The sequence below is a fragment of the Talaromyces amestolkiae genome (assembly GCF_001896365.1).
Source record: "Talaromyces amestolkiae strain CIB chromosome Unknown scaffold2.1, whole genome shotgun sequence".
NCBI lineage: Eukaryota > Fungi > Ascomycota > Eurotiomycetes > Eurotiales > Trichocomaceae > Talaromyces > Talaromyces amestolkiae.
Window position 1 is genome coordinate 1,711,079 of NW_024468038.1, and position 14,844 is coordinate 1,725,922.

At 48.8% G+C, this 14,844-nt stretch overlaps 5 protein-coding genes across 5 annotated transcripts; all 5 read left to right on the forward strand.

Moving 5' to 3' along the window:
* Positions 1-559: 559 nt before the first annotated feature.
* On the forward strand, positions 560-3,053 carry BHQ10_001846 (uncharacterized protein; the record flags this gene model as incomplete). The annotated part of the gene is made up of 4 exons (XM_040873927.1): positions 560-1,747; positions 1,805-2,656; positions 2,708-2,906; positions 2,953-3,053. The coding sequence occupies 4 exons, from the start codon at positions 560-562 to the stop codon at positions 3,051-3,053; spliced, it is 2,340 nt and encodes a 779-aa protein (XP_040730351.1).
* A 1,884-nt stretch (positions 3,054-4,937) lies between these two features.
* BHQ10_001847 (uncharacterized protein) lies at positions 4,938-5,914 on the forward strand (the record flags this gene model as incomplete). Its single annotated transcript, XM_040873928.1, has 2 exons — positions 4,938-5,123; positions 5,183-5,914. 2 exons carry the CDS (start codon positions 4,938-4,940, stop codon positions 5,912-5,914), a joined length of 918 nt encoding a protein of 305 aa, XP_040730352.1.
* Positions 5,915-6,477: 563 nt separating this feature from the next.
* Positions 6,478-8,799, forward strand: BHQ10_001848 (uncharacterized protein; the record flags this gene model as incomplete). Its single annotated transcript, XM_040873929.1, has 5 exons — positions 6,478-7,524; positions 7,576-7,653; positions 7,710-7,828; positions 7,879-7,983; positions 8,031-8,799. The coding sequence occupies 5 exons, from the start codon at positions 6,478-6,480 to the stop codon at positions 8,797-8,799; spliced, it is 2,118 nt and encodes a 705-aa protein (XP_040730353.1).
* A 567-nt stretch (positions 8,800-9,366) lies between these two features.
* BHQ10_001849 (uncharacterized protein) lies at positions 9,367-10,053 on the forward strand (the record flags this gene model as incomplete). The annotated part of the gene is made up of 1 exon (XM_040873930.1): positions 9,367-10,053. One exon carries the CDS (start codon positions 9,367-9,369, stop codon positions 10,051-10,053), a length of 687 nt encoding a protein of 228 aa, XP_040730354.1.
* Positions 10,054-11,375: 1,322 nt separating this feature from the next.
* BHQ10_001850 (uncharacterized protein) lies at positions 11,376-14,774 on the forward strand (the record flags this gene model as incomplete). The annotated part of the gene is made up of 4 exons (XM_040873932.1): positions 11,376-11,606; positions 11,668-12,454; positions 12,508-13,419; positions 13,468-14,774. 4 exons carry the CDS (start codon positions 11,376-11,378, stop codon positions 14,772-14,774), a joined length of 3,237 nt encoding a protein of 1,078 aa, XP_040730355.1.
* Positions 14,775-14,844: the final 70 nt, after the last annotated feature.

Here is a 14,844-nt window from a genome sequence, read left to right on the forward strand (position 1 = left end):
GGATCACTTTGGCACTAGACCCAAATAGGCTAGCGACAGAGCTATCGATAACACAATTGGCGCACGCAGCCAATCAGCACGGGGTCTCGGCCTCAGGTGTCAACCCTCCATCTCCGCCGTGGATCCCTCCTAGCGTTCTCCCAGATTCAACCAACCGGCTCGGCTCACTCACCGCCTCTTTCCACCATTGTACGACCTCGACTTTCCCTCTTTCCCTCCCCCACCGCTTCCCTCCCCAACTCACCTCGCTCCCACGTTCATTACAAGCCCGCCTTTTCCCTTCCATCTCTTCTTTCCTCCACTATGAATCGACGAACCAACTAAGCTGAAAGAAGGCGTCCCTCTGTCCGACCTTCACCTTCTCGTCTTCCCTAGAGTTCGTTCTGCCTGTGCCGGCCTCAGAGAGCTGCAACCTATTGTGTGTTTCTCTCTGCAACGGAGATTAAACCAATTCATCCACACACACACAACATATCAGTACAACACCACCTCTTTCCCATCCAATTCTCCATGACTTTGTTGTCGTCTGCTGCCATTGTCGCCTGTTGATCCCCAGTATATGATGTCCCAACATAATCTCAGCAACGATGGCCTGGTAGATCTCGACTATGACTCGAGAAACTATCTCCAGGCCCAGAGTTGGCCACTGGCCGTCGACCAGAATATCCCGCGACACGATGATGCCCGCGACATTGCGCCTCTGCAGACAAGCGGTCATACCTTCGACCAGATCCCAACAGGTGCCAATTTGATGCCCGAATGGCAGTTTCAGCAATCGCTTCACAGTCAGGTGTCGTATCCTCATGTTGAGACGACTGGCCCTCAGTTCACTTCAAGTTATGGCGTCCCTTTGCAAACGTCTCCCGTCGACTTCCTGCCTGCCTCGCAAGCAGCAGCCTCTTTGGATGCCAGCAGTCTGCTCGATGGCTCGTATCTTTCGCTGTCGGCTCCGGTCGATATCACTATGCCATTTGCCTATCCCGACTTTCAGGGACTTATGACTTTTCCTAACGGGATACCGGATTTGACTTCCTATGGAGGTATTGCCCACAACATTCCTGAGAGTAGCTCACCCACGGACACGTATCTTGAGGTCCGCTCCTTGACCAGTTCGAGCAGCGACAATGGATGGGCAACTGTCGACCATCGTGCCATCGACCACCGTGCCATCGACCACTTCCACCACCACGATCATGCATTGTTCATCAACCCTACTCAGACCTTGCACGACCGAAGTCTTTCTGAATCCTCCTACTCGGATTTTGAGCCAAACCGCGCTTCATGGGGCAGTAGCTGGGTGGACGTTCAACATCCCATCAGCTCACCGGGATCTGATCATCTTGACTCAATTTATAACCCTGCTGTGGACCGACGAATTTCTCTTGATCACGCCTCCCACGGATCCGTGTCCCCAGTTGCTGTCAGCCCGGTCGCTATCGTACGACCAATCCCAGTACCCTCCAAGAAAGCTACTCCTCAATCCCATTCACCCAGATCATCCACATCGTCTTCCTCCTCCTCGCCTTCATCGTCCTCGCCTCCCGCCAGAAAGAATGCTCGCAAGAGCCCGATTGCCGCAAAAACCGCCGAAACAAAGGTTCGCAAGCAATCACAGACAGGCAAGCCAGAGACTACCGAGAAGCGTATCGGAAAGCGTAAGGGTCCTCTCAAGCCAGACCAGAGAAAACAAGCCAGCGAGATTCGGAAGCTGCGAGCTTGCTTGCGTTGTAAATTCCTCAAGAAGACAGTAAGTCAATTTCTTTGCCTCTAGAAGATCGGAAGATCAATTATCTGACTTGAACAGTGTGATAAAGGAGAACCTTGTGCTGGGTGCCAGCCTGCACATGCTCGTTTGTGGCAGGKTCCTTGTACTCGAATTGACATAAAGGAGATTGGTTATTTCATGAAGGACTGGAAGGCCGACTATGAGCGTCACGTTACCCTGGGATTCTCGGTTGGAAATATTAAGGGCTTTTCCGACCAAGAGAGAATCCTTTTTGTCACTCACGGCTACGGCGAGATCATGCCCATCAATGCCCGCGAGGTCTTTGTTCGGGACGAAGAATGTTTCAACATGGATTGGTGTGAGACTGTCGAACGGGAGATGGGCCATTACCAAGTGTCGACTATGAAGTTTTCAGCTGGTATCGAGGGTATCTCTCATTCAAAGTTGTCTGACTATTTGGACCGCCACATTGACGGTAACGGAAGTTATGAGAAGTTCGTGGACGACTACTTTGACGGCACGCCATTCCTGACCCAGATGCTGAAGACTGCATTCCGCTACTACTTCCGTACCAAGTTGCCGGTAATCCGCAAGGCTTTGAAGTTGATCCTTGCCTACAACCTCACTCTCAGTGTGACCATGGTTGAGGGTATTGGTGAAGACGAAGACTTCCTGGGTAAGATTGAGGGCGAGGGTTCCCGCTTCCGAGGAAAGATAATGGCACCCGTCATGATCAACTTCCAGATCAAATGTGCCATGGCCAACATGTGGCGTGAGTTGCAGAAGGACGTTCTTGAGGAGCTATCGGCTCTTTACTCGAGCGTGTACAGCGGTGATAGGCTTAAGAACTGGCCTACCATCTACATCCTCGCTACAATCCTCCTTGCTGTTTGGGAGGAAATGCAATTTGACTGCCATTACCGTGTTCCGGTATGTACCAGTGTATTTTTGAGGATAGAATTTCACTAATATGCTTTTCAGGATGTCTCTGCCGTCGACAAGTTCTGCCACGACATGGAGTCTACTCCCGTTGGTGTCATCGTCGGGCTTTTCCAGGCTATTTCCCAGAAATTGCCCGCTTTCACCGATTGGGAGACCAGCAAGCACCACCAGTTGCTTGCCTCCAACCCTGATGTCTGCCAAACTATGACCGAGGTCCGACATCACGTTAAGCAGCACGGTATGTACTATTCATCGTCTTTCTCTCTCTCGACTAATGATTTTAGAATCCTACCTGCGCAACCGCTCCAACACGAAATTCAACCGTACCGACTTCGACTGCCTGTCGAACAAATTCCTGTCACGACTAGTTATTCGCGCCAACTGAAATGATTAATGAACTACGAAAAGCGAGCCGCCATCGATAAAATTTGTGCTATTTATGTTATTACCATTGATCCGATTTACGGTCTTTACGAGATACGGCGTTGATGTACGCAAAAGAAAAACATTGAAAGAGTGATGATTTATGCAAACGCATGCGAAGAGGTCGGTTGACCTTGACGACCTTTGGAATTACGACAACGACTTCCTTTCCAGTGATTTTCGAGCTCTCGAAAGACCATTTTTGTTCATACCGTTCATCATACAGTACTGTATGATTGCGATTTAGTGTTGTTTCTTTATTCTAAGCGTGGCGATTGACGATGATGAAAGATGAACGAAACTTATGAAATGTTGAGTGTTTGATTTGCATGAGTTTCAGCTTTGCTGGAATGATGTGTTTGATTTGAGTGTATTGTTTTTGTTGTACTGGATTGGTATGGGATATGGATTGACTTTGTTATTTTTCCTTTGTATTTGATTTATCTCGCATTTCAGCGATACCGAGCGATTTGAGCCACTGTGCCAACGAACTACCTACCGACTCTGGACGAAGTTCTGAATCAATGACTGAGTGACTGCACTGCACTGCAGGACTAGGTACATAGTATTTGATACCTTGAACAAAGATATTGCATTTTCAGCTATGAATTATGTACTCGGCAGTAAACAATTGGCAATTCAGCGCGCGTAACGAAATCGCAAAAATAGATCGGCTCSTCATGCCTGAGCGACAAGCACAGGCACCGTCTGCCGTTTCAGCCGACTAAGGTTGGAAACGAAAACGGCACGGGCGAAGTCTTGCCGTGGCGTGACCTCATCGAAATCCGCCGTGGTGGAAAGTAAACAGCGCAGATTGTCAAACAAGCTAAAGGAAAATGAGCTACGTAGTCAATTCTTATCCAAACTGTACATAGTATTAAGCAGGAATTGTGCCATCCTTGCATGATTGATAGTTCCATTGTAGTAGTATTGCTAATCAAAAGACAAGCCATATGGCGTCATCGCGGGCGGACGCTGGCTTTCCTATCGATAATGAACTGATAGTACGTACTCCATCTCGACAGTCAAGTAGGATAAGGGGGTAGGAGATGTAAACAACCAATTCATGGAAAAATTTCTTCAAGATTTGTCACCGGAAGAATTATCGGGATCATCAGGGGTAAAAATTTTCAGATATCAGAGGTAGGTTGTGTCGATGCAGAGTTTGTCGCAAAAAGCCTCGAATATCGGATCAAGAAGGAAGGGCTGGATGGCGTCACACACTGTAGTACTTCTTAGTAGAGTTTGTTAAGAGGTGACTAGCGTGGCAGTACTAGCGACTGCTGAGGTTAAACCGGAGTACAAAGCGCTGCGCGACTCACCTGACTTTCTGCATCAGGCTTAGTGCACCGGGCTCAAAGTGTTGCGATTGGCGGGGGGCTTATCGTGAGTTCTAGCAGGTTCCCCAGCCTCAGCGCCTATGAGCATAATCCTCGAAGGTCCTTCCAGCCATACGGTCGCAGTCTGTTGGTCGCCACGAGCCAGAACCAGCCAGAAGGAGTCTCTCAGAGGAGAACTCAGAACAGCACTAAGAAAGTTCAAACAGGGGAAGCTGCCGATTGCCGGGTGACCAGTCAGACCGCGATTACTAAGGCTACTACGACGTCTTTCTACTTGCGGCAGTGCTGCCTGCCTTATCGCCTCCACCCGGCTTCCCGCCTTCGCTCCTGCCTGCGAGCACGTATAAGTACCTTCCCCTTCCCCTTCCCCGCTCGCCTTCTTCCTCTTCTCTCTTCCACTTCACTCTCATCACACATCTCCCTCTGTCATCTCTGTCAGTGAGGCTACCATACACACCTAACCACCCATTTCTACAACTCACTACCTCCTACCGATAAACGCCATTATGCAGATCTTCGTCAAGACCCTCACTGGAAAGACCATCACCCTTGAGGTGGAGTCTTCGGATACCATCGACAACGTCAAGTCCAAGATTCAGGACAAGGAGGGTATTCCTCCTGACCAGCAGCGTTTGATCTTTGCTGGCAAGCAGCTCGAGGACGGTCGCACCCTCTCTGACTACAACATTCAGGTATGTCGACTTATGGTGAGCGCAAGTGGCAAATTGACAGACAACTAACTTTTCTACAGAAAGAATCTACCCTCCATCTCGTCCTCCGTCTCCGTGGTGGTATGCAGATTTTCGTCAAGACTCTTACCGGCAAAACCATCACCCTTGAGGTCGAGTCCTCTGATACCATCGACAACGTTAAGTCGAAGATTCAGGACAAGGAAGGTATTCCTCCTGACCAGCAGCGCCTGATCTTTGCTGGCAAGCAACTCGAGGACGGCCGTACCCTCTCCGATTATAACATCCAGAAAGAATCCACTCTTCACCTTGTCCTTCGTCTCCGTGGTGGTATGCAGATCTTCGTCAAGACTCTCACTGGAAAGACGATCACATTGGAAGTCGAATCCTCAGACACCATCGATAACGTGAAATCCAAAATTCAAGACAAAGAAGGTATTCCTCCCGACCAGCAGCGATTGATTTTCGCTGGTAAGCAACTTGAAGATGGCCGCACACTCTCCGACTACAACATCCAGAAAGAATCCACTCTACACCTTGTCCTCCGTCTCCGTGGTGGTATGCAGATTTTCGTCAAGACCTTGACCGGCAAGACCATCACATTAGAAGTTGAATCATCCGACACAATTGACAATGTGAAGAGCAAGATCCAAGATAAGGAGGGCATCCCACCTGACCAGCAGCGATTGATTTTCGCTGGTAAGCAACTGGAAGATGGACGCACTCTTTCTGATTACAACATCCAGAAGGAGTCTACTCTTCACTTGGTGCTTCGCCTCCGCGGTGGCAACTAGATTCTTTTCTTCTGTCGCTATTTAAATGGGATTGCATCGGCCTTTTCTTTGGCGTTGGAGGCTTCATGGGTTTATGATTCACAATATCTTTTGACTTTCTTCAGACTACTAGCTAGTTATTGACAATACAATTGACCGACAGGTCTTGTCACTCATCATCTTTCATTCTTGTAAAACACTTGTAGCGTTCAGCCAGTGGAGTATTCCAAGTAAATGCGGAGGCGGGTCTTCATCGCATCAAGATGGCGAGACTAGAACGCCTACATCGCAGTGTAAGTACAGACCAGTAGCTTCAAGAAGCATTCAAAATAGTTAGTAAATGAATTCGACAGACAGCATATTCTATTGATAGCGCGGTAATCCGTATTGTATGGAGAGGATACTGCGACAAACGCCACTTGCCACTCACATGACATCCGTGCTCATTGGCCCAGCGGAACCACTTTTTGACGTTGACGTTGAGAAATTGACAGCTGCGCAACTTGCAACACAAAACAAAATAACGAGTCCACGATTACACGAATGGTGACGACAGCTCGAGTATCATCAAATCATGCGTCGGGATGCCCTCATACTTCTACCACATAACGCTTGAGCTTCTAACCTCCTCATCAAACATCGCACACGATCTCTACGACGACGGCAACGACAACCTCTCTCGTTTGCGATCGGACCGTTCACTCGCCAACGAAGCTGTGCGCGAAGCTTTCCTCCCTTTCCAGCGACATTCCAGCAAAAAGACGTCCGTAATCGCGCATCGACAGCACCGTTCTGTTGGGTCACAATCGGGGGTGGGAAGCGGATTTAATAATCTTAGCGGGGTTGTTCACGACGGCCATTACCGCCCAGCCAGTTTCGATGCGAAGTTATCTTCTCTATCGTTACAGGACCATACTTCTTCAGCGGATATAGCTATCCAGTCAGATCTCAGATTTAGTCAAATATTCATCCAGGGCGTCGATATGGTTGCTCCCGCGCACAACCGCCACCGCAGACCGTCCGCCGATACCAAAAGCGACGATCGAGATACAATCACAACGGGCATAGGGACGGATATTCTAGGCGGCCTTCATACGCGCGGCAAATATGTTCCCCTCGATCAGACACTGGCCGATAGCGTGTATGGTATTGTTCATCTCTACAGAGATGCGAAGGAGACCCCGTCATTGATCATTGATGATCATCCGTTGTATCTCAAAGGATCTTCAGCCGCTGCTCGACGACCACCGAATGACTCGCCGCATACTGCGAGCAGTGGGATGGTGCACAGGACTCAATTGGGGAGCGCACATGGCAGTAGTCGTAGTCGTAGTCATGGTTTGAATGATCATGACTCGGCGGAGTATAACTCCTCGTCATCTCCTTTACAGGTGTACTCGCCGAACGACGAGGATTGTTCGATATTGTGCATCCTTGCTGTACCGTCGTACCTCTCTCCGGCAGACTTTTTGGGCTTTGTGGGTGAGGATACGAGAGATGAAGTCAGTCATTTTCGCATGATCAAGACTGCGAGAGCGAATCGGTATATGGTTTTGATGAAGTTCCGGAGTGGGAAGAAGGCGCGTGAATGGCAAAGGGAATGGAATGGGAAGGTATTCAATAGCATGGAGGTATGTTATTCTATCGTCTTTGAGAAAGTTTATGTGCTAATATACGTATAGCCTGAGACGTGCCACGTCGTCTTTGTCAAGTCAGTGGAGATTGAAACTGCGAAGCAGCATGAGATGAGCGATGCTTCTGTTCAGTCTTCTGCATTAACGTCAAATACTACTCGATCCCTCGGAGCTGCTAATAGTTCTTCGCCCGGAATTTCGTCTGCGTCGCTATCCGCAAAACCCTTGGCTCCTCCAACTCCTTCTCTAGTCGAACTGCCCACTTGCCCAGTCTGTCTCGAGCGCATGGACGAGACTACCGGTTTGTTGACTATCATCTGTCAACATGTCTTTCATTGCACATGTCTCCAGAAATGGAAAGGTAGCGGATGCCCCGTATGCAGATATACACTCGACGACTTTGGGCGGCGAAGTCAAGTCGGATTTTTCGACGAAGGCAGCTCAGGCGAATGCAGCGTATGCCATTCCGAACTCAACCTCTGGGTATGTCTTATTTGCGGCAGTGTTGGCTGCGGACGTTACGATGAGGCACACGCCTTTGCACATTTTAAAGAGACCTCGCACGCGTTCGCCATGGATCTTTCCACCCAACGCGTATGGGACTACGTAAGCGATGCGTACGTCCATCGTATCATCCAAAGCAAAACAGACGGCAAACTCGTCGAGCTACCTGCAGCAGACAATTCCGCCCTCGACCCACCAGACTGGACGGACGCAGTGCCCCGCGAAAAACTCGAAAACATGAGCGTCGAATACACACACCTACTCACCAGCCAACTCGAGTCTCAGCGAGCCTATTTCGAAGAAATCGTCGAACGCGCTGCCGATAAGGCCTCCAAGGCAAGCGCGGCGGCATCCGCAGCCCTCGAAGCAGCCGAAAACGCAACTAAACAACTTTCAGAGCTGCAACAACGCTACAACGCCTTGGCGAAGGATAACGTACCCGGTCTAGAGAAGGAGAAAGATCGCGCCGAGCGCCGAGCCGAGAAATTCGAGACCATGGCCCGCAAACTCGAGAAAGAGTGGCGAGAAGAGAAAGCCATGAACGAGAACCTGGTCAAGCGCGTGGAACTGTTGACCGAAGAAGTCGCTAAATTGAAGGCAGAGAATGCGGATTTGAGTGAACAGAATCGCGATCTGACTTTTTTTATTAGTGGCTCGGAGAAGTTGAAGGAGATTGGCGCTGCGGGCGATGAGGATATTGTGGAGGGGACAGTTAGTATTCCGGAGCAGCAGTCTTCAAAGAGAAAGGGGAAGGGACGGCGGAGATAATTCTAATACTAAGAGATTGGATGGCGTGGTAATGATGGTGATGATGGCCGCGATGCATTCATGGAGTTGTTGCTGTTTCTTTGCATGTGTTTTATGATACCATTGATTTTGCTATTTCGCTATTCAATTCAATATTCTCTTGGAAGTCTATTGACCTGGCAGTCATTTCCGGTTCATCTAGTATTAGGAAATGGGCAAAGGGCTACGGCAATATTGAAAAAGCGGTTGAAGAGCAGTTGACAATAGGCTACACGCCGCCTACTCAAGATAGGGAAAGAATTGCATTCTCAGTGCCTACAGCCTAGGAGATTGCTACCATCAGCACATACAATAGAGCCTAATAAAGGACGAAAATCGTCCAGGTAGCGAGTCGATGTGGTTGGATATCTCCACTTACTATTGGCTCTATCTGGAGATACTAGTCTGTGTCACACGCTACTTATCCATGAAAGCTAGCCTGCTCTATATATACATCAATAACTAACCCATACACTTTGCTAGCCTCCAAGTTACTACTCTTCCCCACATCTCACTTCTTTATCTGGTAGCCAAATACATCACATCACAATGGTGCGCACAAAAAACCCTTCGCAAAAAGGACCACGGAGAGGCCCTATCGGCGCCAGCAACGCTCCCAAACCTAGATTCCCGATCCAACGCACCGAGATATGGGATAACAAGGTCAAAATCTTCGGCTGGCCATCACACGGTGGCGTGATCGTCCTGGACAACGCGACCCTCGTTGATTTGGATTTTCTTGGCTGGGATACAGTGAATCCGCCCCTCAAGCGCGACCGCGACCAAGATGCCGAAGATGAAGTGTGTCAACGTTTGTTGCTGCTTGGCGCAATATGGTTTGATAGCCAGGAGCGGTACGATATAGCTGCCGCAGTAGAAGATGATTTTGATCCGTTGGCGTCCAAGGTTGAAACTGGTGAAGCTCCGCGTCCAACAAAGATGGAACGGCGGTGGGTGAGGGTTGGATGGCCGAGTCACGGGGGCGGATTCTGGGTCGCTGAATTCGATAACCACGTTTTTGGGCCTCCATGGCAGGGTCCTGGACTGCCGGGTGAGACAGCACACTTACTCTTAGCAAGAAACATGGATGAGAAATGCGAGATCTTGCAGCAGCTAGGCGGCCAATTTCTGGCAAACCTGGAAGACTATCAGGGAGCCGGGTGCTTGAACGCTTGGAACAATAAAGAAACGGGAGAAGTTGGTCCGCTTGTGATTACGCGGTATGTTGAATGGTAATTATTGTGCCAGTCATACGTCTTGCGAGCCTGTCTCAGTCCTTTGGAAAGCCGTGACGGGACCTCTAAGCCCTAAGTCCTAAGAGCTTGTCTAATAGATTGTTCATTTTTTATTATACCTTCTTAGTTAGTTCCTACTATAAAATATATGATCTATAAAAGATTATAGTATATGAGGCGCAAAGATGCATGATTGAACCCATCTCGGATTAAATCTATTTCTTTAGAATCGACCGCCAGAAGCCATCTGAGCTGAAAGCGGACCTTTATAGAGTATGGCGCAGTGCTTACCTGGTCCGGTGTAGAAATCAATAGACAAGGGGTTTCTGTTTACTGTTTTGACCTCCAATTGCATCCAGTCTAGTATATCATACGCCGTGATGCTGGATGTACGCTGGCGTCTGCAGACGGCTGCACGGTTATTGATAGGTAAATTAGAACATATCCGCGAGAATTTGAGTGGAATACACCCCAATAATAGTGCTTTGATGTGGAACTCGTTTAAAAGGCAGTATACATTATTATACGTCATTACATGAATGAATATCACTGCATTCATTCGATCATGATAGAGGGGGGCAATTATCCCGTATGCGCATTGACTGTCCCCTCTTTGCCAGGAAGATATGCGAATGTCCAAGACAACTCCAAACCCTTATCAATACGAGAAATCTCCGAACAACGGCCTAGATCCAATCCATCTCCCATATCGACCAATGACCCTCAACGGTCTCGTCATGTTCGCCACTCTGCACAACATCTCCGAGAGGAACAAGCCCTTGGCACCGCTCTTGGCAGCGGAATTCCTCTCTGTCTCTACCAAAATATGCCCGTTCCGCGTGATGCCAAGATGCTCCTACATATCCAATCAAGTGACTTTCCGATTAGGTCAACCCGAGTAACAATGACTTTTCCATCGCTTATCAATCGCCGAGGCATCTAGAAAGTTGTTTGCGTACGACAAGGGTGGGTCGTCTCCTCCGGAATAGGAAATAGTCCGGGGAACATGCCCTAACCAGACATGGCTCAGTTAGGGCTTGGAGGTGGGGCGGGGCCTACATCATGACTTTTGGGTATGATGATTGGAAGACACAAACTTGTTTCGCTGGGTATAGAGTCTTGGAAGTACGTATGTATGTCTTGGAAGGCGATTGTTGATGTTTGTGAGGGAGTATAAGTAGGCTGATGTTCCCATCTTGGAAGGATTTGTAAGTCCAAGATTTCTGGGTAAACATTCATGGTATAGAATTTGATAGACATCAATCTATGATACCCATGTACATTTCTTTGTTCTCCATAGATATAAATACCATATGAAGCAAAATGCGACGCAAGTCCTCATCCTCGCCATCTACCCAATCCTACCCATCTCATCCCTTCCTCCTTCCCACCGATGAGATCACATCTCACTTGGAGACAAACATCGACACGGGCCTCTCAACTCAACAAGTTTCGTCCCTTCAAGCCCGCTATGGAGACAACAAGCTCTCCGGCGAAGGAGGAGTGACCTGGTACTCCGTCCTAGCGAAACAGGTCTCGAACGCCATGATACTCGTACGTCTCCGGTTTCATTTTCTTATCCACACAAGTGAGTACTAACCTAACACGAACATAGGTCCTCGTCCTAGCCATGGCCCTCGCCTACGGCGTCTCAGACTACATCGAAGGCGGCGTCATAACCGCCGTCATAATCGGCAACATCTTGATCGGCTTCTACCAAGAATACCGCGCCGAACAAAAGATGGACGCACTACGCAGCCTCTCCTCGCCATCTGCGACCGTAATTCGGAATGGCGAAGTTGTAACCATTCCATCGACGGAAGTTGTCCCCGGCGACATTGTGCTTGTCAAAACGGGTGATACGGTCCCGGCCGATTTGAGGTTGGTCGACGGTATGAATCTGGAATGTGATGAGAAGATATTGACCGGTGAGGCGGTGCCGGTTGCGAAGGATGCTGCTTTCGATCATAAATCGCTTGTTGAGGATTCTTCGGCGAATGCAGAAACGCACATCGGGGTAGGCGATAGATTGAACATGGTCTATTCTTCCTCCACAGTCACGAAAGGACGCGGGAAAGGTATCGTTGTGTATACGGGTATGTATACAGAAATCGGAAAGATCGCTTCCTCAATGCAAGGTAAGAAGAGACCCAGTGGAACCAAGAACAGGTCAATGTCAATGAAGAAATATGGTCCCTTGCAAGTCTTTCGAGGCGGGTTTCTCAGATCTTGGGATGCCTTGGGCAGGTTCTTGGGATTGACGACTGGGACGCCGCTGCAAAGGAAATTGAGCAAATTGGCTTATAGTCTGTTTGGACTTGCAATTATCCTTGCTATTATTGTCTTCGGTGTGAATGAGTTTCATGTTACGAACGAGGTTGCTATTTATGCTATTTCGACTGGTATGTACCCTTTTTTTTGGAAGCCCTGATTTGAAGTATGCTAATCGTTGAAGGTATCGCGATCATCCCCGAATCTCTCATAGCAGTCTTGACAATCACTATGGTTGTTGGTATGACTCAAATGCACAGACGGCGAGTCGTCATCCGCCAGCTTTCAGCGCTCGAGGCTTTGGGTGGAGTTACCAATATCTGCAGCGATAAGACCGGCACTCTGACTCAGGGTCAAATGGTCACGAGAAAGGCCTGGATTCCTGGCGTGGGAATTTATAGTGTCAATAATTCTGATGACGCTAGTGACCCCTCCAGAGGTTTCGTCACTTTGGACACTGCTTCGACAAATGAAGAAGAAGTTGAGAAGCAGAATGAGAAAACTCCGTCCACCCCAATAGACAGCAAAGAGCACGCAATCACAGAAGTGAACCCAGAGGTTGAAAGTTTTCTCCTCGCGTCTTCCTTGTGCAACCTTGCAACAGTACGATATGACAGCACAGCTGGCAAATGGCAGACAATGGGTGACCCGACTGAAATCGCACTACAAGTGTTTGCGCATCGGTTCGGCTACGGCAAGAAAACTCTCGAGGCAGACCTTAAATGGAAGCAGATTGCCGAATATCCCTTCGATAGCGCAATCAAGCGGATGTCTGTGATATACAGTCAAGGAGCGGATGAGCCCGTTATCTTTGTCAAGGGTGCTGTTGAACGCATAATCGACCTTTGCACATCTGTAGGAGCTGGAGGTCACCAAGAGAAAATGACGGCCGAGTTGAAGGAAAATATTCTGCAGCAAATGAAGTCTCTTGCAGAACAGGGTCTGCGAGTTCTTGCCATTGCTCAAAGACCTGTACCCGTCGGATACCAGAAAGGTGACGAGCTACCTCGTGAAGACGTTGAGACCGAATTGAATCTTCTCGGTTTAGCCGGGTTATATGATCCGCCAAGACTAGAGACGAAAGATGCTATCAAAGGTATTGTCCCTTCGTTATTCTTAAGTGCTTGGATGCTAACTTTACCAGAATGCATAAATGCAGGCATTCGCGTCCACATGTTGACCGGAGACCATCCGTCCACAGCAAGCGCGATTGCAAAAGAAGTCGGCATCATCCCCAGATACACGGAGTCCCTCTCGGCTGAGAAAGCTGCGTCGCCAGTCAAGACCGCCGCCGAGTTTGATGGCATGACAGACGATGAGATCGATGCTATGCCAACCTTGCCCCTGGTCATTGCACGTTGTGCTCCCGACACGAAGACAAGAATGATCGCTGCCCTGCACCGTCGTCGATGTTTTGCTGCCATGACCGGCGATGGAGTCAATGATGCCCCATCTCTGCAGGCTGCCGATGTAGGCATTGCAATGGGCATGGGAGGCTCTGATGTAGCCAAATCCGCATCTGATATCGTTCTTACAGACGACAATTTCGCAAGTATCGTCAATGCGGTTGAAGAAGGGCGAAGAATGTTTGACAATATTCAAAAATTCGTCTTGCATCTCCTGGCATCGAATGTGGCCGAGGTTGTTTTACTGATCGTCGGCCTCGCGTTTCAAGACAATGATGGCGTATCCGTCTTTCCGCTTTCTCCGCTTCAAATATTATGGATCAACATGTTGACTTCGTCTTTTCCTGCGTTCGGGTTAGGGCGCGAGAAGGCTTCGGCTTCCGTCATGCGGCGTCCTCCACATGATATGAAGAAAGGTGTCTTCACCTGGCAGGTCATTGTGGACATGATGGTGTATGGGATGATTATGGGAATTTTGACCCTACTCACATTCGTGATTGTCGTTTATGGTGTTGGCAACGGGACGCCTGATTTGGGATACGATTGCAACAGAAAAGACTCCGAGTCTTGCCATGTTGTCTTTCGTGCACGTGCGGCCGTTTTCGCTGAACTCACTTGGCTCATACTTATTTCGGCGTGGGAAATCAAAAGTCTCAGAAACAGCATGTTCAATCTTGATCCACTCCGCGCTGGACAAGAGAACGTCAAGTTCCCATTTTTTAGAGATGTCTGGGAGAACAAATTTCTCTTCTGGGCCGTCGTGATTGGAGCTTTGTCGGTGTTTCCGGCAGTTTATATCCCTGGTCTGAACACGGACGTGTTTAAACATCAGGGCATTACCTGGGAATGGGGACTGTCGTTTGGCGCCATCATTATCTTCGTCCTGGGCGCTGAGGCGTGGAAAGGGTTGAAACGTCGGACGGGCTGGTTCCGTGAACCTGACTCTCGGGAATATGCTTCCGTTTCAGAATCGGACTTTGGTCTCAAGTCATCTCTCTCGACTGCGAGGTCTATGACTAAAGATAGTCGAAGTACTAGTACATAAGAATATCGTTTGGTACTTCCGAAGTCGTATAATATGTATGTTTGTTGTTAGTTTCAGATTAGAATGAATA